The 25,571-nt window shown below is 44.3% G+C and overlaps 1 protein-coding gene across 3 annotated transcripts; it reads left to right on the top strand.

Annotated features, from left to right (window-relative positions):
- Positions 1–198: 198 nt before the first annotated feature.
- On the top strand, positions 199–25,537 carry tsc2 (TSC complex subunit 2). Of its 3 annotated transcripts, XM_070971040.1 has the most exons (42): positions 224–362; positions 2,640–2,824; positions 2,937–3,023; positions 3,114–3,224; positions 3,322–3,469; positions 4,424–4,541; positions 4,648–4,696; positions 5,353–5,478; positions 5,653–5,726; positions 5,905–6,031; positions 6,184–6,327; positions 6,452–6,589; positions 6,748–6,851; positions 7,008–7,089; positions 7,301–7,456; positions 7,569–7,688; positions 7,891–8,013; positions 8,105–8,211; positions 8,325–8,490; positions 8,718–8,840; positions 8,930–9,064; positions 9,184–9,373; positions 9,533–9,626; positions 9,707–9,809; positions 11,053–11,147; positions 13,457–13,597; positions 16,437–16,598; positions 16,728–16,886; positions 17,397–17,509; positions 18,224–18,466; positions 19,511–19,759; positions 20,422–20,511; positions 22,222–22,379; positions 22,516–23,123; positions 23,482–23,560; positions 23,645–23,731; positions 23,830–24,016; positions 24,123–24,262; positions 24,351–24,429; positions 24,520–24,611; positions 24,767–24,865; positions 24,972–25,537. In XM_070971040.1, exons 2-42 carry the CDS (start codon positions 2,690–2,692, stop codon positions 25,137–25,139), a joined length of 5,709 nt encoding a protein of 1,902 aa, XP_070827141.1. In that variant the 5' UTR covers positions 224–362; positions 2,640–2,689; the 3' UTR covers positions 25,140–25,537. The 3 variants fall into 3 exon arrangements, with proteins under 3 accessions (XP_070827134.1, XP_070827126.1, XP_070827141.1); XM_070971025.1 differs by lacking the exon at positions 20,422–20,511 and having other exon boundaries at positions 218–362; XM_070971033.1 differs by lacking the exons at positions 13,457–13,597; positions 20,422–20,511 and having other exon boundaries at positions 199–362.
- Positions 25,538–25,571: the final 34 nt, after the last annotated feature.

The raw sequence follows: 25,571 nt of genomic DNA, 5'->3' as shown, positions 1-25,571 counted from the left end.
CACTGTCTTACGAGGCCGATGAGAAACTGAGCAGTGACTTAATGTTGCGAAGAAGTTTTGCCTTCCACTGGTTATAATATCTAAATACAGATTAAAAAAAAGGGCTTTCGCGTAGTTTGGGTTTAGCTTGCTCGGAACTACATTTCCCATCAGCGAGTGCAGCTAACGTGTTTTTGTCGGAAGTGCCCCTGTCAGAGCATTACTGTGTCATCCGGTTGAGGAGTGGAGGACCGAGCTTGGACGAGAACAAGCGTTCACCAGCAAGTAGAGTTCTCTGAATGCCCAGACACAGACGGCTCTGTCCGCTGCATATGGACAAAGTTGTGGCTGAATGAAACCGAAAGCGGCTTATCTCCATTAAGGTGAGAGGCGAGGAGGAGGAGGAGAGGGGTTGAAGAAGGTGTTGTTTTTTTAAGCTACCAGACCTTGAATGCCACAGAGGAGTGCTAGCCTGTTACAGACAATGTAAAGCGTAACGTTATCTAACGGTACAGCAGCGCCATTGTGTATTTCTCCTGATTCTGCCATGTTTATGTTGTCAAGTGTTCACAGATATGATTAGCTCTGGTCGGAGGCTACCTTGCACCGATGTGGTGGTTGTTGTTGTTGGACTGAAACAGAGCAGTCGTTGTCTGTCTGCTCACCTCCCCTCCCCTCTGTCTCTGTCAAGTTCACATGACAGCAAATTGTCGGAACCTGCCCCCCCCCACCCGGGCTGACACATTGATAGACTGGGACTCCAAACTTCACCGCTGGGGTCTTGAAGGGCCTGTTCACCCACATGACGTGAAAACACAGTTACTCCTTCACCTCATGTGCTGCGGTGTCATGAACGTTTGTTGTTGAAGATTTCAACTTTTGTTAACTTGGTCTGCTCCGGTGTCAGCTGCAGGAAAATAGACAAACAGAAAAACAGAGTTATGTTGCACAAATATGCGACCCTTTAATGAGAATACGCAATTTCTAACAACTTTAAATGTATACACTAGGACATAAAATACCCACAGAGCCTCTCCAGTTCCCTCACGGTAAGAGTGTGTGTTTTATTTGGCCAGGTTAAAAATATCTGTTGATCTGCATACAAATAATACAAAATGGATTAACAAATAAAACCAGACAAGGCAGATAAAATGAGATAAAGTCAAAGACAGTAAGATTAAAAAGATCCAATAAATGATACAAACTGTCATTTCCAGAAGCTTTTCTCAAAAGAAAAGTTTTCAGGGACGTGAAAGAAGCTGTAGACTTGGTGTATCTGAGTCTGGGTGCTCTAATAGCTAAACCATGACTGGAAGTAACCAGCCGGGCTCAGGATCGAGACGGCACCCATCAAATATCAAACAATTTGAAAAAGACAACAGAGAGAAGCAGCTGTCCCAAAAATGTTGGGACTAAAAAGTAGATTTGGGCATAGTATTGAAAGTACACTAAAGTATACAAGTGCTGCTGTCTGATCTATTGAACAAAGACGTGTGCAGGGACATATTTCATGTCTTTGCTACAATCATTCATCGTATTTTAACAATAATGTGTCCTCGTGAAAACCGTATCTCAGTTACTCTGGTTAATCCACGTACCTCACCACTAACATTTTCAGTGGGACTATTTGTCAACTTCTTCTGTGAAGACTGTTGAAAGTACATTTGTAATTTAGGTGAACTGACTCTTCATCATCAGCATCAGACCACAGGCATTTCACATTTAGAGAAAGTCAGATGCTTCATCTGGCCTTTATGTATTGGGTTTTGCATTGTAGTAATCCAGTGTTTCTCAATTCCGGTCCTCGGGCCCCACTGCCCTGCATGTTTAACATGTTTTCCTCCTCCAACACACCCGATTCAAATGATCAGCTCGTCTGGCCCGAGGACCGGAATTGAGAAACAGTTACTACGTTTACATGCAGTCAAGTAACCCTTTCATAACCGGAGTATCAGCAATAACCTGGTTGCGCATGGCCATGTAAACACCAATAACCCCTCATATTCGGGTTTTTAAAAACCCCAATATGACCCCTGGGTTACTCCTTTTCTAACCCAAATATTTGGTCATGTATACGCCTATCGGAATATCCCCATCGAACGGAACATTAATTTGTGTTCTACGCATGTTCTATTCGCAAGGCATCTTGGTCTTTTGAGTGCAGGTAGCATGGATATGGATGGCACAGCTCTGGCTCCATTTCCTATTTCTTCACGTTCTCGCCTTCCATTAATGAAGAAAGTGAGACAGAATAGTGTCAAGTACTGGTGGTGGGTCAGCACCAGCACCAAAGCGCAAACGAAGGCGACTGCTACCAGCCCCGGGCTGTTCATTATCCGCCGTGCTGCTGTTGTTGTTGTTTTTGGATACAGGAAGAAGAAGCTGAAATGACGCGCATTGTGTCATGACATTCTCCGTGCGTCGACACATTGTCCGTGTGTCACTGAATTGATCGGGATATCCCAATTGATTACCCCTGTTTGCTCACGCATGTAAACAGGTTATTCCAAATGTTTCAGAAACTGGAATATTGACCATAACCTGAATATTGACTGCATGTAAACGTAGTGAGTGTAGTAATCTAACCAAACTTGGACCTAAATGAAGGTCGTAATAATCCCAGCTAACTGTGATGCATTTTGCCAAATTTCTTTCTCCAGGCAGCCATCAGTCCCAGCCTGTGTAGTCTTTCACACCTCCAGGTTGGGCCATGAATAAGCAACCAAGCAAGGAGAGCCTCAAAGACAAGGTGAAGGGGATCTTTGGGCTGGGACCCCCACGACCACCGAGCAAACAGAGCGAAACCAAACCGTCGGAGTTTATCATCACAACTGACATCATCAAGGTGCGCAGAAGAGACTGAACACCTGTGCATGCTCATACACACTGAACTCTCCACACATTTAATTTTTTCCCATCGTGTTTTGCATCCTGTTGTGGCCTTGGATGTTTTTCAGGAGCTCCACCCAGACTGCGGTCTGAGCAACCGTGTTCGCATGATGAACCACGTCTGTGATCTTGCCAAAACGAAGAAGTTTGAGGAGGTGAGTCTGCTCCAGGTGGGATATTTCTGACCCAGCAGTACATGTAGTCTTCTATATTTGTAGAAATATGTGTTCACACGTGTTTTTCAGCATGCAGTTGAGGCGGTATGGAAAGCAGTGGAGGACATGCTGTCTCCAGAGCAGCCGCCTGAGGCCAGACATGCTGTTCTGCAGCTGCTGAGGGCCATTATACAGGGACAGGTAGTGGATATAGGCACATTACACACAAGCAAATACAAAATGTGAATGTAGTTCCACCAGTCACTTCATAAATTCACGTTAATTGATTTCTGTGAAGGGCGAGCGGCTGGGCCCTCTGAGAGCCTACTTTTTCAAGGTGATCAGAGACTACCAGCCATGCAACGAGGACCTCTCTGATAGGCTGGAAGTCTTCAAGGCCTTAACTGAGAATGGGAAGGACATCACATACCTGGAGGAGGACATAGGTACAGCTCCAATGAAAATCAAGTTTTTAACCTTGTTAGCATGCCTATTGGATGTTATTTTATATGCTACGAGACATATTAGGAGTGAAATAAGCAAAGCCGTGGCAGATTCAGATAGCCAGGGTTTCATACGTCACACATCCAAGGAAGCAATCCAGTTATCTTGCATGCAGGGGCTGTCCATACCATGATAACAGAGTCAAGCTGAAGAGGTTTGTGTGTTTGACAAGCAGAGCGGACGATGAGCAGGTGTGCTCGGGCTGCAGGTGAGCAGCAGAGGACTGGGTGGAGATAGAGGCGGGCACTATTTGCATATTGACAGATCAGCACATTCTAAATGAAGGCAAATGTGTAGAGTTACAGCCAAGCTATTTTAGACAGTAAGGGATTGCTTTCATGGACCAATCCTTTAAATATGCAATTTTGAAGAGCAGAGGTGTGTTTTTCGGGGTTTAATCAATACCAGGAGGGGAACTGTCAGGTTCAAGTAGCTGAATCCTCTCTGGTGATGAATTGCAATGTTAAACATAGAATGAATCTGGACTTTACATTGACTTGAGAGCACTGTTTAAAAGGTGAGACATGTTAGATTTCATACTAGTTGTATTTGTTTGCTTGCTTCATACTTAGTGTCTCGACTGTGGTTCGTTTAAACTTGTGATCACTGTTCCTCTTTTGTAGATGGACTTTGTATTGACTGTGACTAATTTTGCAGTTTGTTTTAACAACTCCAACTGTGTTTTGGTACAGATATGATGATTTTTATGAATATTTATTGACTAAACTTGCACATCATCGTGCTGATTGTTAGCCTTCTGCCGCAGCCCAAAGATCCAGCTCATTGAGATTCAGTCTGATGTGAGCCGCTTTGTACTGCAACTTGTAAAGGCATGAATCATCTTTCACTGGTCATAATTTTTTTTATGATCTGGCTCTTTCTCTCCTGTCCTCCAGCACGCTTTGTCCTCCTGTGGATGGACATAGGTCTCACGTCCGACTTTCTCCATGTTCTCGTAAATCTGGTGAAGTTCAATAGCTGCTATCTGGACCAAAATGTCTCCATCATGGTCCAGTAAGTCAGAGATCAAGACAGATATACACACTTCTGTTTTTTTTTATTTTCAGCAATGTTATGAACATGCATTTTTTTGCTTTTTTTTCTGTTGTGCCCTCTGCAGGAAAATCTGTCTCCTGTGCAACAGAACAACATCTTCAACAGACATTGAGGTAAGTATTTGTCTTTGCTTGGCATTACAGGTTTCTGTTCAACTGAAGCAGCTATAACAGCAGTGTAATGCGTTTTCAAATGTCAGCTGAAGAACAATCAACACATTCTTTGTTCAAATGTCTCGTTAGTATTCAACAGTACATGCTGACCTCCCGTCTTACAACTTCCTGATGTTGTTCATTGGTAATGAAAGAGTGAAGCTCACAGGTCTTACAGATGATATGAGAACTCACCAAATTTTCATCAAATGTCCAAAATCATTATATACAGCAGATAAGTTGTGTGGATGCAGTGGGCCGCACATATCACTATGTAAGCTGTGATCTGTGAGTATGTGTCTGTGAGCACCCGGTCGCCTTAGCAAACAGAGACACACTGGAAAGAGATCTTATCTACATATTTATCTAAGTGTTTTTCTGATTCTTGAACTTTAGTAGAGTGCTCGTTTGTGGTCCTAAGTTGATGATAAACGGTGACACTAACATCTCTTATGGCGGTCTGGTGTAAGAGGATTGTTATGAACTTAACTTTCCTCTTGTTACGACTTTGAGAAATGTATAACGTCATTGTAAACAAACGACAATCCAAACATAATCAGTACACATTACTCTTCTGCGTGCGTGCGTGCGTGTGTGTGTGTGTTTGATTTATTCAGGTGGCACTACAAGTATTGGATGCGGTGGTGTGTTACAACTGCCTGCCCTCAGACTCTCTCACTGTGTTCATCATCACGCTATGTCGAACAGTCAATGTCAAGGAGTTTTGTGAGTCCTGCTGGAAGGTGAGAGAACACACACACACACACACACACACACACACACACACACACACACACACACACACACACACACTTTTATCTGAAGGCTCTGATTTAAAAGAGCATGATTCATAACCTCCTCCTGTGAGCTTTTCTCCTCCATTGTTTGTTGTTCTCTCTTGTTGTGCTGCTCTCCAGTTGATGAGGAAGGTGTTGGGGACTCACCTCGGCCACAGCGCCATTTACACTATGTGCCGCATAATGGAGGAGAGGTAATGTCTCTAGTTTAAGTGCTTTGATCATGTTTTTGAGCTTGTGGTGCATTACTGAACACACTGTGATGGGGGTGTGTGTGTGTGTGTGTGTGTGTGTGTGTGTGTGTGTGTGTGTGTGTGTGTGTGTGTGTGTGTGTGTGTGTGTATCTCTCTAACTGCTTGCAACCTCCACCAGGGTGTACATGGAGGATGCGCCATTGTTGAGAGGAGCTGTGTTCTTCGTTGGGATGGCACTATGGGGTGCACACAGACTCCCCGCCCTCAAGAACACACCCACACTTGTTCTGCCATCCTTCTACAAGGTACCACACACACACGATGAATTGTGAACAGTGATGAATAAAGATGCATGAGAAATGACAATAGAAGGTCTGAATAAACAAGATTATATTTGATACCAGGAATATGATAAATCATTTGTGATGACTGTCGCTGCCTGACCTCTGCCACTCAGGCCATGTCAAGTGCCAATGAGGTGGTGTCGTATGAAATCGTCCTTTCAATCACAAGACTGATTAAAAAGTACGGCAAAGAGCTGCAGGTGGTCACCTGGGACATCTTACTCGGAATCATAGAGCGCCTATTGCAGCAGATCCAGGTACACACACACACACACACACACACACACACACACACACACACACACACACACACACACAGTAGTAGTAGATTAAATACCTGTTGTTTTTTGACCAGTTGGCGTGTCCCATCTGTCCTCACAGACAATAGGCAGTGCGGAGTTGAAGTCCATTGTCTATGAGCTGCTGACCACCGTGGAGGAGCTGTATGAGCAGAACGGTTACCACGGCTCCACAGAGAAGTTCTTCAGTCTGGTGGAGAAATGTGCTGACAAAAGACCTGTTAGTGCTTTTCCACCCTGTGTTTTCATCTGGTTCTCTGTCATACCGCTGCGCCTTTTCTAACTGTAATCTTGTGTGTGTGTGTGTGTGTGTGTGTGTGTGTGTGTGTGTGTGTGTGTGTGTGTGTGTGTGTGTGTGTGTGTGTGTGTGTGTGACAGGACGCATCAGTGCTGACCCTCATCTCATACAGGGCCCAGTCTATCCAGCCAGCCAAGGATGGCTGGATCCAGAGCCTCCACCGCCTCATGGAGAAATTCTTCAGGTAGGACGCAGACAAAGATGAGGGGATGATATCTAAGGTCTCAGTGATAAAGTGGTATTGTTTTTGTGTTCCACTTTGTTAGTCGTCACCTCCATCCCTGTCTCATCTCTGCGGTGCTGTAATCTTTCCTGTCCCTGTCTGTTATCTCTCTTAAAGGAACGAGACTCGCAGTGTGATAAGGATCAAAGTGCTTCACATCCTGTCCTTCGTTCTCAGCACCAACCGACAGCTCTACGAGGTCTGTACGCTCACACACACACATTTACACCCTTACTAACTGTTGAGTCTGCTGTCACTGTAATTGATAATGTATGTTTGTCCTGCCTTGTTTTGCTGGTATGCTCCTTTGTGTGTGTGTGGTATTTCTTGTGTGGTAAACTGTGATGCAGTTTTCTCCGATGTGAAGGTCACTAATGTTCAGTGTTGTTTTCTTCATTGACTTGTTTCAGGATGAGTTGATTGAAATGGTGGTGATACCTCAGCTCAGTGGCATAGCTGAAGACCGGGACCTGGCCGTCAGAAAACAGGCCACCCAGCTGTTGGTGGACCTGGCTGAGGGCTGCAACACACACCACTTCACCAGCCTGCTGGACATCATTGAACGGGTAACACACACACACACACACAGATGCTCATGTTGTCTCACTTTTACCTTGATACAGTCATTTAGTGTTGTCCATTCCAGCCATGATGAGATAATGTCTGTGTTTTTTGTAGGTGGCCAGCCGTTCTCTGGTGTGTTCAGGGCCCCTGGAGGTTTCTGAGAGAGACCCCACAGCAGAGTCTCCTATGGAGGACGTCAGGACTGCTATACTGGGCCTGCTGGAAATCCTGCAGGTACACACCTGCAGATGTTGAGGGCTGGATTCACAAATGTGTCATGAAGATTGATTATTATTTTAGAAAAAAAATGATAGATTTTGAAAGGATCTAAAATTTCTATACTCAGTATTTTTTTTCTATAGTTAATTTGATTTGATACTTGCAAACTTCTTAAATTAATCTGATGATGATACTCCACCTGTTTTTCTCCTGACAGAGCAAGCTCTACAGCCTACCAGCCAGTCATGCTAGTCGTGTGTATGAGTTGCTTATCAGCCACCTGCAGCTTCACTACAAGAACAAGTACTGCTCAGCTATCGCTTCCAGTATCAGACTACAGGTAAGGGAGTTTTCTCTGCATATTTGTCTCTCTCTCATTTGTAATGGACATGCCAACTAACTTCTTTTCCAACTTTCATTCTCTCCTTCAGGTGTTTGACTTCTTCCTGATGATGCGAGCGGACTCTCTTCACCGCCTTGGAGTTCCCAACAAAGACAGGGCCATGAGGTTCAGCCCGTACTGTTACTGTGACACAGGGTGAGGATGCACACGTACTACTTTTGGCTCTTACCTGCATCTGTTTTGCTTATGATATTTCAGCCATCTAAATATAGACAGAACCGTTAACTCTTAATCTTTGATTGTTTCAGGGAGCCAGAGAAACGTGTGAGTGAAAAGAAGCCTGCAGGTTCAACGTCTCCTCCTGCTGGCAGCCCCGCTCCCCCCGCTGCTCCTTCGGCATCAACAGCCTCGATACGTTCAGCCTACCTGCCCTACGCACCTGCCTTCAGTGTCCTCCTGCAGTGCCTCAAGATGGTACACACACACGTAAAATTAGTGTTTCCACAGAGACGTGGCATGCATGGAGTGCAGCATCTGTATCACAGTTGTGTCTGCTGTTTCCTGTAGAGTAAATGAAGAAGTATTATTCCAGGATTTATCCCCTTTGTTGCAAATTGCTTTGCATCACTTTTCAGAGATGATCACAGTGATTTCCCTGCTGTCATTTAAGATGTCAGACGTGGTTTATTCTTCTCCTGCAGGAGACCGATTGGAAGGTGCTGAAGCTGGTTCTCGACAAGCTGCCATGGACGCTGCAGTACAAAGTGTTGCTGCTCACGTCACCATGCAGCTTGGACCAGCTCTGCTCAACGCTCTGCTGCATGGTAGTGCAGATAACATGCATACAGATCTGTACTCAGAAGGCCACACACGACCAAACGTGTCACTCATTTCTTTGTCCGTGTGCTTGTAGGTGACGGATCGGCTGATCTCGGAGCGCTTAAAGAAGACCCCAGAGGGGTTTTCTCGCACTGATGTTCAGCTGGCCGTGGTTCCTGTCCTCACAGCAATCACCTCTTACCATAACTACCTGGAGCAGTCGAGACAGGTGCAAACGATAGTCTGCAGAAAATAATAGTCTTACCATCTGTGACATCACTCACAGGTGTCACATAAACAGCACATCCGACTGGAATGACATTAGAAAATTTCCTTTACCCTCTGCAGAGAGAGCTGGTTCAGTGCCTGGAGACCGGCCTCATTTACCGCTGTGCCAAGCAGTGTGTGGTGGCTCTCACAATGTGCACTGTGGAGATGCCAGACATCATGATCAAGCTCCTCCCCGCTCTTATTGTCAAGCTCACCCACATCTCTGCAACCGTTGCCATGGCGTCCCCGATGCTTGAGTTCCTTTCCAGTGAGCACTTTTCTGAAAACATCTTCATACTTTTCTTACAAAGTTCTGTACTGTGGTTGAATGGTCAAGGTCAGTCGCAGCAAAGTTTTCTGTCGCAGAGCAGCACAAAAGAAGAAAGTGTTCTGTTGATGTCTTCTTCTCCTTTGTTGTGGTTCACAGCTCTGGTGCGCCTGCCCCATCTGTATGCCAACTTTGTAGCTGAGCAGTATGTCAGCGTGTTTGCCATCTCTCTCCCCTACACTAACCCTTCAAAGTAAGTGCTCACACACACATGAACACACGTGTGTATTCTCAGACGCACTCTGACCTGTTTGTTTCTTCCTTTCCCCTCAGGTTCAACCAGTACATCGTGTCTCTGGCTCACCATGTAATCGCCATGTGGTTCATACGCTGCAGGCTCCCCTTCCGCAAGGACTTTGTTCAGTATATCACAAAGGTGTGTGTTTGTTAGTCTTTCTGCTGTTAGTATTTGTTTTTGTACTTGGAATTTTTATTTTGAACTGTAACATCAGGGTGGTAAATCAGAAAAAGTCCTATCACCAAGCTCACAACTAACTCGCTCACCTGAGCCAATGGGCTGATGTGGCTCAGGAGGTATGTGTGAGTGTGTGAGTGTGTGTATGAATGACTACTGCTTGTAATGAGCGGGTGGTACTTAGCCACCACTGTGCAAATGTGTGTGCGAATGGGTGAATGCTGACTTGTGTTGAGCTTTGAGTGGTCATTAAGGCTTGAAAAGCCCTATATAAATACAGTCCATTTAACATTTAGCATTACCAGTCCTATAAAGGAGGGACTCCAGGCATCTTCCGGTTCCTGACAATAACATGCCACCCAGTCATTAATCACATAATACCTGAAAGGAATAGAGTGACATTTTGAAATATTGATTGTTTTGTTGCTATTAGCAGTGAGATTAGAAAGTCTATACCCCTTTCGTGCCTGTGTGTTAGTGTGACACAGCGGCCTGCAGGCGGTTATCGTAGCATAAAGACTAGAAGCAGGGAAAAACAGCTAGCGTTGACTTCAGACAGTCACTGCTCAGCAAAGAAGTAGTCTGCCACATAATCCGCCCTAAAACAACAAAATTGCATTTTTACACTTCAATTTGTGTACAACTTGAACAAATGAGATATAACATGTTAATAAGTGAGCTTCAGGTGGCTTCATATTTAGCAGACAGACATTAGAGTGATATCAGTCTTCTTATCAAACTCTTGGCAAGAACACAAACAAGTGCATTTCCCAAATGTCGAACTGTTCCTATAAAACCTCTGAACTAGAAAGGTTTGGAGAGAATACGGACTGCAGATGTGTGACGTGACACTATAACAGTGAATCTAGTCATATAATAATGTAAAGTTATGAGCCTCAAATCTTTTTACACCATTTGGGAGTCGCTGCAGAGACCCTGTATTGACTTTTTTTAAAAAAACATATATTTATTTTGTTAGCTTTACAAACGGTGAACAGCATAAAACAAGAAGGCACATACAAGAAACAACAATAATAATAGCAATAATAATGATGAAAATAAGATAGAATACTAATACTAATAGATCCATGGACATACCCACAAACCCACAAAAATTGTCACTGTGTGTGTACCAGTCGTGCCTGTATTGACTTTAAACTACTTGTCGGCTTTGTGTTTCTGTGTCTTTTGTCTCTTGGTTCAGGGTCTGCGTTCCAACGCCCTGCTGCCGTTCGACGACAGCCACGAGCAAAGTTCATTCCGTGCCCGAAGCACCAGCCTCAATGAAAGACCCAAGAGGTAAAGCATCCGCACACACATAGATGCAAGTGCTGCTGTACAAACGGCAGCACCACACACTGACCATTGTCGTGTGAGAGGGTTGGGGTTGCCAAGGTAACAGGGGACTCAGCATGACCGGTACTGTGGCGTACAGCGACTTCTCTCAGGTTGCCATGGTGATCATTAGTTTTATTTATTTTATTTATTATTTATGCTTTTTTTTACATTTCCAAATGTGCTCCCTTTCTGCCACGCTTTGTTTTTTGATCAAAAGTCACTTCTCATGATTAATGATGTGCAGGGGTTGGACAAAATAACACGAACACCTGTATAACATAATGTGATCTAAGGCAATAGGTTGATTGTAGATCTTTGTTGGCGCTCTATCAGAGATGTTTTGTAGCTGTGTGTGTGTGTGTGTGTGTGTGTTGTAATAGATTGTATTATTTTATCCAGGTGTTTGTTAATGTGTCCACCACCTGTAAGGACATACGTGGGGATGGCATGAGTGAAAGGCCTGTAGGGTTTGCTTTCTCCTCCTGTCACATCCCTCCATCTGTTAATGACCCATTGAATAGAATTGACATGCACACAAAGAGAAATACACACCGTCTTTCACACAGAGGTGTAAGGAAGCTTTTCTCAGCAAGGCATCATTTTCATCTGTACATGGTGTGAATGTTTGTCGGTTGTCCGTGTCTTAATCGCCCAACAAGCCAGGATAAAAGCATCCAAAATCACAGTATAGGAGATCATGGAGAGAAGGAGGGGGCTGCTCAGAGGTTTAACTAGTCGAGACTCAGCAGACTGCGTCTGTGCCGCTCCTTAACAGATGATGATTGCGATGCACAATTTTGTTGCCAACTGAAAGTGGATGAAGAAGAAGATTCAGCCATTTTCATAGTTTCATAGAGTGTTTCTCTATGAAAATGACCTGGAGACAGTATGGACACGCGTTTTTCACACATAAACAGAATTTTAAAAGTGCATTCCAGTGCATATTCTGAAAAGTCAAAATAATATAAAGAGCAACCAGTATTGTTTGGAAACATGCTGCACAGTCTGGATGAGCTGTTCCTGAAGAGTCTATTACACTGCTTTCTCTTTCCAGAGATTCATTGTAGCTTTTCATTTAATCCCAGCTCGACTAATAGAGCATCCAAAGAACACAAACCACAAGATACAAATAAACAGGTTTAGTTCTCCTCCTCCGTTGTGCAGTCACATATGTTCAAGGAAATGGCAGGCTCCGCCTCTTTGACATTTTTAGTTCCCCACACCTAATTTCAAAAAACCTCCTAACTCCCTCGCTGCCATTGCGTTAAGCACACTCCCCATTGCAGCTTTTCATAGTGATAAATTGCGCCTCCTCTAACATCAGTTTCTGCTGATCCTCCGTATCAACGCACTCTCACCGTTCCATACTGTGTTCTCATTCATCCTGTGGTCTGTCTTGTGCTGCTCATTGCCCTGTTGGGTTGGAGCGCTGCCAGTCAGATTCTTCTTGATTACCTTTCAAATCTACTGAAAGACCAGTAAGTACATAATTGTCTGGTCCCTCAGAGTATTAAGTTCAGACTTGCTGTGCTCCAACCCTCAGATTTAACCCAACATTTCATTTTCAGTTCGTTGTTTTTTGGCCTTTAAATTCCATGATGTCAGGCCTGTGCTGAGTCCATCCCTACTATTTTACTTCTCCTGTACTAGTCCTTGGCTTCTCTATGTACCTGCTGTGTGAAATAATGTTTATTTTGTTGCTCCTCCTGAATACTTTGTGTGTTTATTTTCTTTTCTGAGTAGCAGAAGCTCTTTTACCCTCTGCTCCAGCTTGTCTGTTTTTCCTTTTCAGTTGATGTTTATCCTTTTTTTCGGATCCTCTTTTTCTTACTCCGCTCTCCTGTAATCTGAGTCATAGTGTTCACTGCTGTTAATTTTCACCTTGTTTTGTTTTTCTTTCAATTCTTCATTTGATCCCTCCCCCTGCCTCCTGTGATTGGGTGCTGCATTGCGGTTGTGGTTTGGGGGGTGGTCATGTCATCCTGGATCCTTCCTATATTACTCCTGGCCCCTCCCTTCCCCTATGACCTTTGACCTTTGTGGCCCTATCCTCTGTACCCCCCCACCCCCGCTGCGTGGCATGTGCCCTTTGGTCACCTGCTCGTGTTGCTCTGGTGCTCGGGTGACGATTCCTGCTGTCTCCTGGTACAACTCCACACACCACATTCTCCCTCCACACTCCGAACCGCCGCAACCCTCACGATGATCCACACCCTTACTGCCCACTGCCACCTTATTGCCAACCCGGGTCCTTTCTCATCACCGCCCAGTCTGCGGGCGGCGAAAGTGGCGAAGGCAGCAGCAGCGGTAGCCAATAGCAGCAGCTCTCCAGTTAAAGAGCTGAGGGACCTGTCAGCCATGGACGCTTTCCGTTCCCGCAGCATCAGCGTCTCCGACCATGCGGTCCGCAGGTTAGAGAAGAGCCTTCTGGGTAACCAAACAAAAAACAACAACAATAACCCAAACACTTGTTGCTTCCTCCATGGAATGGTTGGTGCGGTGTAGGGTCATTGTCATGCGGGTCCGTTGGGCGGGCGTTGGGTGGTTTGTTGCCAGGGAACACCTGGAGCGGGTGGTGCATGCTGGAGGAAGGTTTGTGTGATGACCTTTTTGGTTTGTTTTGGGCTGTGATCATACATGTGCCAATTCACATTCTGTTTTTATGATTTGCTTTTGCATGCAGTCTTCGCAGAAGGCATCAGACAACAGTTGATGTTTTTCTGTTTGTTTTTGCTCTAACACAGATTTTGCTTTTATATTCATTTAATGTTTCATTTGTCTTTGGTCTGAGTTTGTTTTTTGGTTTGCTGGGTGTATTGCTGACTGGTTTTGATTGGCCTAATAACAAATGAATGGCAGGAGAGAGTGGTGCAGAGCATGCGTATCCAAAGTGATGGGATCTTATCCGGACAGGAACCGCAACCTACAGCTCTGCCTAACCTTTCCCTCTTGGGAGGGAACTTCTGCTTCCTCGGCCAGCGACAGGGACAACAGCAACACAACAGCTTTGTTCGCTTGCTTGACATATTTTTGTTTCACTCCACTCACAAACATACGCTGTGCTGCTATGACCATGGCAATCCTAGTGTGGGATTTTAGGACTAAGTGAGCTGATGTGAACTTTTAAATGTTTAAATATTACAGACTCAACTCATGCGTATCACCACACACATATACACAAAAACACCTGACTTATCTTCATACCTCTCTGCTCATCTCTGCTTGGCTGACTTGCTCAGGTCACTGTTAGATGTATGATCCAACATTGCAGTTGTCGGATGTGGCTGCAGTGCCACTATATTGAATGTTTTACCCCTCCTGCCCAACAGATGGCAGTAAAAGCCCAGTATTACAAATTAGTGTAAATCACTTTAAATCATTGTCTTTAATTCCAGAGTGACACCTGGAACTTCATCAGACTAAACAACTGCAGTGTAGATCTGTGTATTCTGCTTCAACTGCTAAATGCCTGCAAATCTGCTATTTTCTAAAACAGTTGGTTTTGTGTCTCTTGAATGGTAACACCTGAGTGACAAATAAGAACGAAGCCTGTTTCCTGGTGGACACTTGTTCCACCTCAGACAACATGACCATGTTTTTTAGACTTTAAGGTGACATTTCTTCCCTAAACTAAACTCCATGTGATATCAGGTAATGACCCTAAACACATTTTGCCACTCATACATCCGTACTGACGGTTGTACTGTACCAGCAATCGAAAGCAAAGCATTTAATTCTTATAAATGCCATAATATTCAGTTTCAGTTTGAGTTGAATAAAAGCAGAATCAATAGCAATGTGCCAGATAAGAGTAGAAAGTGTAGCATGACGCAGCACACTCTGTTCCAGTCGTGAGCGTTTCATGGTCGTGTTGTTTGGAGCACGTGTCCAGACATTAGACATTGAAGTGAAAAATCAATGATTGTCAGAAGAAGAATGGTAAGTATGAAATGTGTTGAATAGTCGCTTATTCACACGCTGGGACTTGGTCTGAGTGAGAGAGTTCTTCTTGTCCCTTCTGACAGAACAAATGAATCTGCACAGCTGAAATATAAATCTTTAAGCCTCTCCGGTTTAGTCATTTTCATCCTGTGCACACAGATTTGCTCTTTTAAAACATTTCAATTGGCATTTGTGAACACATCTGGATTGTTTTTTTATTAAGAACACAATCTTGTAGATGTACGAAAACCTTGAAAATATTCATTTTTAATTCCGATAGATTCCTGTCAGCCCTCCAACAGCCATTATTGTGTCTAATGTAAACGGGAGGTTGTTACGGTGCTGGCACAAATAAAGCAGAAGAAATTTACAGAAGTTTGCCATGATGGATCCATCAAGGACAGGTGTCCCATTGGCATTATTCTCCTTCATTGTTTCCTCCCTCAGTTGTTCTCTGCCTTATTTTAAGATTTGTTCCTTTATCTAACTTGTTTGGCTTTCTTCATGGTTCTGTCAGGATGAGGCATGAACGCCTTGTACACTTGTGGTGTACAGAGACATCGTAGTTGGGTGTTTTGCAGTAAATCTCTCATTTTCAGTTTTTTGTGCCAGACAGCGTGGCCTTCATTCTGATTCAATTCACCTCCAGTATCTTTTTAGCTGTGATTAAGACTGATGGTAACATTTGAATAGGTGCCGTTAACCTGTTTTGCCTGAGGAGCAGGCAGTAGTGGTTGTTGTGGATACAGAGAGTTGCTGCTCACTCTACAGTTACTGCTAATAAAGAGATTTGGCTGCTGCGGAGAACAGGAGCACACAGTTAAACCCATTCACTCACACACAGCTTCTTCCTGCTGATTGTTCTGGAGTCCTGTGGCTTACTTAGCATCAAAACACATTGCTCCAGAGATCCTCAAGCCTCCTTCACAAAGTTTATTTACATGGAGGGAAATAACCAGCACTGTATCACAGCTGATAGAACCACTTGCACCATGTCCCAGCGTGTGTCTGTGTTTGTGTGCTGTACAAAATATCATTTATCTCTTGGTATATTTGTTTATATACACACATTCATGAAGATGCATGTGTGCATATAAAGGCTTGCATTGCATGTGGTATAGAAAGAAACTTGAACGTTGGTGTGTTTGTGTGACATTTGCACTATGTGTGTCTGTCTGTCTGTCAGAGCTTGCATGTCTCTGTGTGGACTGATTACATGTTAAAACGGATCTGAAGGCTATGTGCCCTCCTCTTCCCTCTCTGCCCTCTTTGGCGCTGTTTTAACCTTCTCTCCATTTCCTCATGCAGGATGCACACCTCAACCACGACATGCAGTCTGGGCTCCGCTGATGAAAATGCGGTGACTCAGGCAGATGAAGGCCTGAAGACCGTCCACCTGGAGCTGACGGAGACCTGTCTGGACATGATGGCACGATATGTCTTTTCCAACTTCTCTGCCCTGCCTAAGAGGTTGGCGAGGAGTTTTGTTTATTTTTAATCACTGTTTTTGTGCGATGGTTGGCACTTCACAATGGTAATGTTTTTGAAGATGAAGAGAGGCGGTTGTGGTCATGACTTTGATGTCTTTCGTCTTCTTAGATCTCCCATCGCAGAGTTCCTTTTGGCAGGGGGACGAAGTATGACCTGGCTGGTGGGCAACAAGCTGGTGACCATAACAACCAGTGGAGGGGTCAGAACCCAAGCGCTGCTGGGCCTGGACATGGCTGAACGGCTGGGAGGAGGAGGGGAAATGACGAGGTGAAGCACGGTCACACTCACACAGAAAATTACCAAACAGTTCCTCAGATTTTTAGCCATGTTAACAGTGTGGCTCTAGGGATGCCAAGGTTGGCCAGTCAGTCATGCATTTATTTATTTATTTTGGCCCAAACTGAATTATCTCAACAACTATTGGATGGATTTCCATGAAGTTATGTGCAGACATTCATGTTCCCATGACAATAAATTCTAATGGCCTTGTAATTCCCTGGCTTTTGTCCAGTGTTTCTGATGAAATTCCCATCATCCCCAGCTGTGTTTAGTGTTTAGTTCTAATCCGCAAATGTTAGCATGCTCACATGCTAACTTAAGATGGTGAACATGGTAAACATTATATCTAACAACCTTCAGCATGTTAATTTGTAGCTGTGAGAATGTTAGCATGCTAACGTTCGCATTTGGCTCAAAGCACTCTTGTGCCATGTTGCTAGCATGGCTGTAGACTCTCGTTAGCTGCTTTGTAATCATTTTTCTTTCTTGGTCCTGCAGGTCAGATCCATCACTACATACTCGAATTACCAAAGAGGCTCCAGCCAAGCTGGAGTCACAGTCGAGCCAGCAGCACAGCAGAGCCACACGCATACGAGTCCGCTCCATGTCAGGTAACAGATTTTCAGCTGCTTGGCAGGTAACACTCATAGCATCTCAGGATACACCAGCTTCTCTTGTCATTATTTTGGACAACAACTGTGTTTTTGCTATTGAAGGGACATTTCTACTTTGTGGGACGATACTCAAATACCTTAGACTGGACAAACCTTTGTGTAGAATAATTGTAGTCAGCATCTACCAGCATCAGGCTAACAGTGCTATTTCCATTCCATTTATTATATCCATTTTTGAAAGGTCAAATAAGTTCCCGCTGTCTTGAAATGAGAAATAATCTATACCTTTTAGCCTCCGCAGATTTACAGTCATGCTTTTATCTTTGCCTGTCTGTGTTATCTCATCGCCTTTAGACTGCTGTCCACTGTTACATTTCATGCATATGAAGATTAGTGTTATTTATCATTGCTCTGTGTGGAGTCAAAGTACATTCAAAGGAAAATGGCATGCAAAATTATACGTTTTCGTTGTTATCTTCCATACATTAATGTCTGTATGTACTTGTACTGTATATTGTGCATGTGGTGTATTTTAATCTTTTTTGCTTTGTCAGTCCACTGGAACATGTCGTGTCATTATGCCTTATTGTAGCCAAAAATCTGAACATGTTACCAGACGAGCTTCCTGTTTCCAACTGGCCTGGATATAATGTGATGAGAGGAGCTGCAAAATAATGATGTGGATGACCTTCCTCCCTATGTCCGTTCCAGGCGGCCACGCTCTACGTGCTGGTCCTGCTCAGAGTCTCAGTCCTCTGGTGTCCCCCTCTGAGGGCGAGTTAGCTGCTCCGCTGTCTCCCCCAACTAGTTCCACCCTGGATGGTCTGGGTCCTCCGTCCTCCATGTCTGCCACCCCGTCTGCCCCCTTGCCACTCAAAGACAACCCCAGCCTGGCTGAGTTTGTCCCCATGCTCACACAGGGCTGGGCAGAGATCTTCATACGGAGACCGTCTGGTATGAAAACCACACTTGACATTAGAATGAACACCATTATCTGCTGATTGACTGTAAACAGAACACCGTAAAGAAGAAACACATAAATTAGTGCTTTATGCAGATGACATGAGTTTGAGATCTTACATCACCACAGGAATCGGTGCTTAAAGAATTGAAAACGAAGAATAACAATTGGTAAGAAACTTGGTGGGACATAAAGGAAATACAATATTTGGGTATCAATATGAATAAGAATCTAGATGAACTGTATGAGAATAATTTTTTGTGTTTTGGAAAGAGAATAAGACGTGACAAAATACTAAGCAGAGTAGCAACAAGAAAAATAATGGTCCTTCCACCATTTTTCCTTTCATCCCAAGTGTTACCAATGTTCATACCAGGATCATATTTCAATATATGGAATAAAATGATTTCAAATTTAATTTGGAATAGCAGGAGACAGAGAACTCAAACCTGAAACCTTACTTCAATAGAAAGAGGGTGGAGGGGCTCCAAATGTACACAAGTTATTTTCATGCAACACAAATTCTCACAATAATGAAATGGATGAAAAAAATGGATCAATATAGAAAAAGAAATGGCAATGATATCAACTGGGACATTACCATTTATCGGAAGAGCAGCATGGAAAAAACATAACACAGTAGTATAGTTCACTGTAATGAACTGGAAACGTATATACAAAACCCTAAAAAAAAAAAATCTGTGAATCAGTGAAATGACACATGATTATGATTTTATTCCAAAGATCTGATAGAATCCTAGATTGCTGGGCTAACATACTGCCAATGACAAAATGTTTAGTTAATTAATTTGAAATGATAACCTCCAAATTAGCTCATGAAACGTTTAGAAGAGGACAAATCAAGCAGGTGACATGGACACTGCCAAATCTACCAAAATCTGGATCACTCAAACAAATAATAGTACGATCATTAGTCTCTTTGTTATTTTCTATTATTTATTTAACTGTATAAAAAGTCTAAAAATGTGCAATGGGCTGAAGTAAACAAGTCTCTGTCTCTCTGACTGCTGTCACAGGTAACACGAGCTGGCTCATGTGTCTGGAGAACCCACCCAGTCCCTTCTCCTCGGAGCTCGGCAACATGCCGCTGCAGGAGCTCTCCAGCGTCCTCATGGCCATGGAGGGAGTGAAGGAGCCGCCTAACCAGACAGCCAGTGCTCCCGCCAGCACTGCTGCTCCTGCACCGACCCCCGTCTCCGAGCCCCTAACGCAAACACACAGCAGCATCGGAGGGAAGGCAAACCTGTTCCAGCGTTCCAACACTGGTGAGTAACAGTCTGAGAAGAGAACGAGAGAAAGATCAGACAGTTTGTCTGACATTTTCATCTTGTCTCTGCTATGTTTAGGTGGTCAATTCCTCAGTGCAGTTGAATTATTTGTTCCAAAAATGTGAGATCATAAAGGTGTCATTGTGTTATCAGTAACATAAGCACAAGTGCACATCCAGAATGTGTACTGTAGCTACTGAGCAGAAAGTCATTATGGACTTGTGTAATGTTGCGCATGAACGCATCTCTCATCGCCTGACTGCCTGTCCTGGGTCTCCTTTAATGGACTGAACTAAGTGCCAAATTGCCTGTGAATCAGTGATTGTCAAAGATCACTGCTTTGACATGCTTTTACAACTCAGATGTTTTGGGGGGTTTTGCCCAGTGTCCTGTGCTTTTGTTTATTTTTTCTCTTCCTTTGGGCTCGCCTGCCTCCAGATATTCATCTTTCCATTTTCTCTTTCCTTCATCATCTTTTTTCTTCACTTCTCCTTTCAACCTTTTTTCTTTTCTCGTTGCCTTTGAGAATTTTTTGCCTTGTTCTCATTAGTTTGTTTTCATGTTTTTTCATCCTCACCACAATGCTGGTTTGTGATTGGCTGTGGTGTCTTATGTGGCGTCATGTGTCACCGACCTGTCCTTTGGCGTCCCGCCTGCAGTTGGCGGCTCTCTCTGGTCTCTGGGTTCGGGCTCTGCCCTCCCAGGCCCCCCAGCTCCTGGCAGGTTGCACAGGAGCATTTCCTGGGCAGGTACCGTTCACCACATGTGTGTCCCCACCCCCCAGAAAACACCTGGCGTAGTGTATTTCTTCTCACTTACACAATACAGTGGTCTGCCAGCACAAACTGGAAGTGACATTTGATCATCTCTTATTAAATCCGCTCTCTATCTGAAGAGTGAAATACTGTTTCACCAATTAAATGTCTTAAAGGAACAGTTGACATTTTGGGAAATATGCTTATTCGCTATTTTTGATGAGTTACATGAGGTGAGCTATCCCTCTCATATCTGTCTGGTCAACATGAAGCCGCAGCCAGAAGCCAGTTAGCTTAGTTTACCTTAAGAAGTTGAAACAGGTGGAGACAGCTAACCTGCCTCTGTCCAAAGGTAACAAAATCTGCCTTCCAGCACTTCTAAGACTCACTAATTAATACATTATGTTATATCTTGTTTGCTTAATTAGTACAAAAACTGCAGTGTTTCCTGCTATGCTTTGCCAGGGTAGCCATCTCCTGGCTCCAGTCTGTATTTAATGTACAGGCCTGTGAATGGAATCTATCTTCTCATCACCAAGAAAGCAAATACGTTGTGTTTTTCAAAATGTCAATTGAAAGTGAGAGATGATTTCCTTTGTGCAGCCCTCCCCTGCACATCTGTCACAGATAACTCAGTTGTGCAAAAGACCTGCTGTCCTATACTCGAAAATTGTGCAAGTGAAGGAATTTAGCATTTCTGCTTTACCCATCAGTCTTCTATTAACACGGGAGGGAGGGAGGGTCCATGACAAATGAAGCTGAAAACATGCCTGCACTAGGATCAATCAATCCGGTGACACCCAAAGATGGATCATGATTTATTTTTTGACTCCTTCCATGATTTGCTTTTCCTTCCTAATCATCTTCGCTAACTCTTGACACTGAAATATACTCCCAGGTTGAACTTTTAACCTTTGACTTTCTGATGTTGCCAACAGGAAAGCCCAGACCTCATCCAGCTAATGTGCTCTTCCTTGCTTTACTGGTAGACCAGTGTGGCGATGAAGAAATTTGCAATTTTGAGCGCCATCATGCTCAGGTGTCAACGACACCTGGCTGTATTGGCTTCTTCTTCTGCGAGTGTAGGGAGACTGTTATTTGGGAGATAACAGGACTGGAGGGCCTGGTCTGGGCTGCTGTTGCAGGAGCTGCAGTGCGTTTGGGCCAAGATAACCAGCAAACCAACCAAACAGATGCATGCGTCTTGATGGAAAAATCAAGTAGATGAGCCAGTGATGGATAGAAGCTGCCTGCTGCATTGATCTGTCTTTGTCTCTGATCTCAGTGTTTGTAGGTTGGATTTACTGAAGGTCATGATCTCAATGTCTGTTCACATGCGTGTTTGCCTGACTGCTTTTGAGTTTGTTTGATCAGTATTTGTTTGATCATGTTACCATGATTGATTTGACTTACAATATGGATTTAACTAGAATGTAGATTTAGAGAGGATGTGTGTGAGGTGTCAGAATTACCACTGACAGCTGAAATGAAATCTTTGATGTTTGTTGTGGGAGTCTTACACCTGCGTATGCTTTTATGTCTCTTATGTCTCTGTCATAGTCTTACTAATACTGGACAACAGTGGTGTGTGTGCGGGTAGACGTGCAAAAATGCATGCGGGTGCGTGTAGGTGTGTGTCAGGGGGATGCTTCAGTTTTTGTATCCACCTACAACTCACATGGTTGTTGCTGTGTCCTGCTGTAGACTCTGTGGTGGTGCTGGAGGAAGGGTCAGGGATCTCCACAGCACACACCCCGTCTGATTGGCTGGAGAGTGAAGAGTTTGAGCCAATGACGTCTGATCCCATCTTCATGTCTGCGGACAAGATCACAAAGACCCCACCGCCTGGAGCACTCAGCAGGGTAGGTAGTTGATTGTTGGTCCACTTTATTAATTCTGCTTTACAGCAACTACACAAGATACCACATGAGAAACAATACAGACTGATAAATGTACGTTCATATGGCTTTGACTATCTATGAAATCTTTCTCCTTCAGTCCTCCTCCACTTCCAGCCAAGATGATGAAAAGTCGACGCTGGAGGAAGTGAGCGAGGGAGCGATCCCCATCGATCAGCCCACTCTGGGACCCTCCACCCCAGGCAGCCAAGGGCCCGAGCTTCCCTTCCAGACCCACACTCAGTCCCAGGGTCACGGACTGAACAAGTCCAGCTCATCTCCCGAGCTCCAAACCTTACCTGAAGCCTTCTCCAAGGCCGCTTTGGAGTCAGAGACAACGTCAGGAGACATTTCGTGGCCCAGAGCACCTTCAGACAGCAAGCCTCAGCCCCAGCAGCCTCATTTTGAGAAAGAGAAGGCAGAGGGAAGCACAGGAGGGGACATTAATGGACTTGGCGGTCAGAGTCAAGCGGGTGAAAACCCAGGTGTAGTGTCATCTCAAAGTGGAGGAGCAAGGATGAGGTTGGAGTTCCCAGCAGCACCAGCGCAACCTGGACCCATCTCTCCCAGCGGAGGCCACCGACCCCGGGGTCACACCATCTCAGTATCTGCCCCCTCCTCCAGGAGGGAAAGGAGGACAGAGAGGGACTCGTACCACAGTCGACCCGGACCCAGTAACACAGAGAAAATCTCTGGACTGAGCCCCAGGTACTCTGAGATTTGCATAAAAAAACTACTGCAGTCTGTTTCTACCAAATATATGATGCAATGTATCACCCCGAGTCTGTAAGCTAATCTCTGCTCCACTGCTGTGATCCAGTGGCAGCCTGCCAGTCAAGAAAATTTTAATTACAGCCCAGATTTAAATAGAAAGATTGTTCAACCTGATGAAAAATCTGAAATAGCAGCCTTGAATGGAATGAAATATAGTCTATACACCGCTCATGAGTCACACATCTGTTGTGTTTTAAATGTCATGTACAAACAAAGGTCAACATATGGGCTCTTACAGTCTTGTGCCCAGCACTTATTTCTCTCTCAGCCTACTTCTTTCTGTCTCTTCTAGCTTTGTCTTCCTCCAGCTCTACCACTCTCCTTTCTTTGGAAATGAAGCCAACAAGCCGCTGCTGCTGCCCAAAACTCAGGTTAGTGGACCTCTGCGGCTGACCTGGGATCTGCTCCAGTGAATTTCATTAAGCGTTGTTGACGGTGTTTGCTCTCTGTGCTAGGTGGTTGACCGCGCTGTGAAGGTTCTGGACCAGATGCCTCCTTATGATACCCATAAGATCGGAGTGGTGTTTGTAGGAGCTGGTCAGGTGAGAATACAAGAACACTGATTACTGTCTAATTGAATATTACTTTCAGATAATTCATTTACTATCGGACTAAACACATTCATGTCCACTCTCTTCAGGTTAGCAATGAGGTTGCCATCCTGTCAAATGAGTACGGTTCCAACCGCTACGCTGCCTTCCTAACAGGCCTGGGAAAATTAATCCATCTGAAAGACTGCGACCCCGACCAGATCTTCCTCGGAGGCCTCGACCAGTATGGAGATGACGGAGAGTTCACCTACTGCTGGCATGATGACATCATGCAGGGTGAGCACGTGTGTGACAGGGAAAAGAGTGACATTTATGGTACTTGAGTTATTCTTTCTGTTTCACAGCCGGTCTACATGTTGTTAATGAAAGTGTTTCTGTGCAGCTATCTTCCACATAGCCACACTGATGCCAAACAGGGAGAGCGACAAGGGCTGCTGCAACAAAAAGCGGCACATTGGCAACGATTTTGTTATGGTAGTGTACAATGACTCTGGAGAGGAGTACAAACTGGGCACTATTAAGGTACATGCATACATGGCTCAGCATCTGAAATCTGCAGTATGTATTTTGCACTTCCGCTCTAACCTCTTGTCTATTTTCCTCCAATTAGGGTCAGTTTAACTTTGTGGAAGTCATCATAAAACCCCTCGATTACCAGTGTAACCTGGTCACCCTCCAGTGCCGCAAAGGTGAGCTGATACCTGCCTTTTGCTGGTCTTTTTTCGCACCACACTGTGTTTTGTTTTACTTTTTACTCCTTATCTTGCTCTCTCTTTCAGATCTAGAAGGGTTAGTAGACACAACGGTGGCAAAAATTGTTTCAGACCGCAACCTTCCACTGTTAGTCAGACAGATGGCTCTGCATGCAAATGTAAGTCTTCCCCTTATCTCTCTCGCTCACGCCTCACCACACATACACATACACATACACTTACACACACACACACACACACACACACACACACACACACACACACACACACACACACACACACACATAATTCACTCCACTTTGTCTACTTACAGATGGCCTCATTGGTGCATCAATACAGAGCCAACCCCTCTGATGCTTATGCCTCTAAGTGGTTAGCCAGATTACGACACATTAAGAGGATCAGGACCAGGGTAAGAAAGCACACAAAAGAACACTGCCACTACTTTTACTTCATCATGTCTTTCAATTTTCTCTCATGAATTTCATCCTTCTTGTCATCTCTGTGCTCTGGTACAGGCCCAGGAGGACATCCAGTCTCGCTCGACCCCCGGCATCTCTCTGACCCAAGGACACACTCAGCAGAACAAGTCCTTTCAGCAGAGCACTCCAGCAGCAAACCCAGAGGCCTCCGGGCAGAGGAAGAGACTTGTATCAACAGTGGATGATTTCACGGATTTTGTTTGATTACACTTCTTGCCTGGGCAGACGCACACACATGCACACACAAACATGCACACACCTGCCTTAGAGCTGAGGTGAGTTGACTTTCACCTCTCTGTGTGGGAGTATTCAGGATGACACACTGATTTTGACTTAAACCAATTGGGACTTTGTTTCGGAAACCTTACGAGCTTCACGGTGTTATAAAGGCTTATTTTGTGATGAAGTATTGATATGTGAAGACAGTAATTTCTGCATATTTTTTGAAAATCTTTGAAATGCTACTGCTTTGCACTTTTTAGGTCTAATCACGATGCTTCTGATGTGCAACATGAGATGAGCAAAGTTGTACAGAACACTACATTTGGGAGCAGGTTGTGTTTGTGTGTAAATATGTGTGTGGAATAAAAAGTGAACATGAAGTTTTGGATTTGTGCTCTTTGAGTGACCGCTTGA

This window comes from Chaetodon trifascialis, chromosome 2, assembly GCF_039877785.1.
Source record: "Chaetodon trifascialis isolate fChaTrf1 chromosome 2, fChaTrf1.hap1, whole genome shotgun sequence".
NCBI lineage: Eukaryota > Metazoa > Chordata > Actinopteri > Chaetodontiformes > Chaetodontidae > Chaetodon > Chaetodon trifascialis.
Note: the sequence above shows the minus strand (reverse complement) of the source record. Positions and strands in the feature narration are given on the sequence as shown.

Excerpts from the sequence above, each read along its gene's own strand:
- tsc2 (XM_070971040.1), top strand. The coding sequence starts at position 2,690 with ATGAATAAGCAACCAAGCAAGGAGAGCCTCAAAGACAAGGTGAAGGGG. Across the intron at positions 8,212-8,324 it reads TACTGTTACTGTGACACAGG|GGAGCCAGAGAAACGTGTGA; the intron begins GTGAGGATGCAC and ends TGATTGTTTCAG. Across the intron at positions 24,017-24,122 it reads GCATGATGACATCATGCAGG|CTATCTTCCACATAGCCACA; the intron begins GTGAGCACGTGT and ends GTTTCTGTGCAG.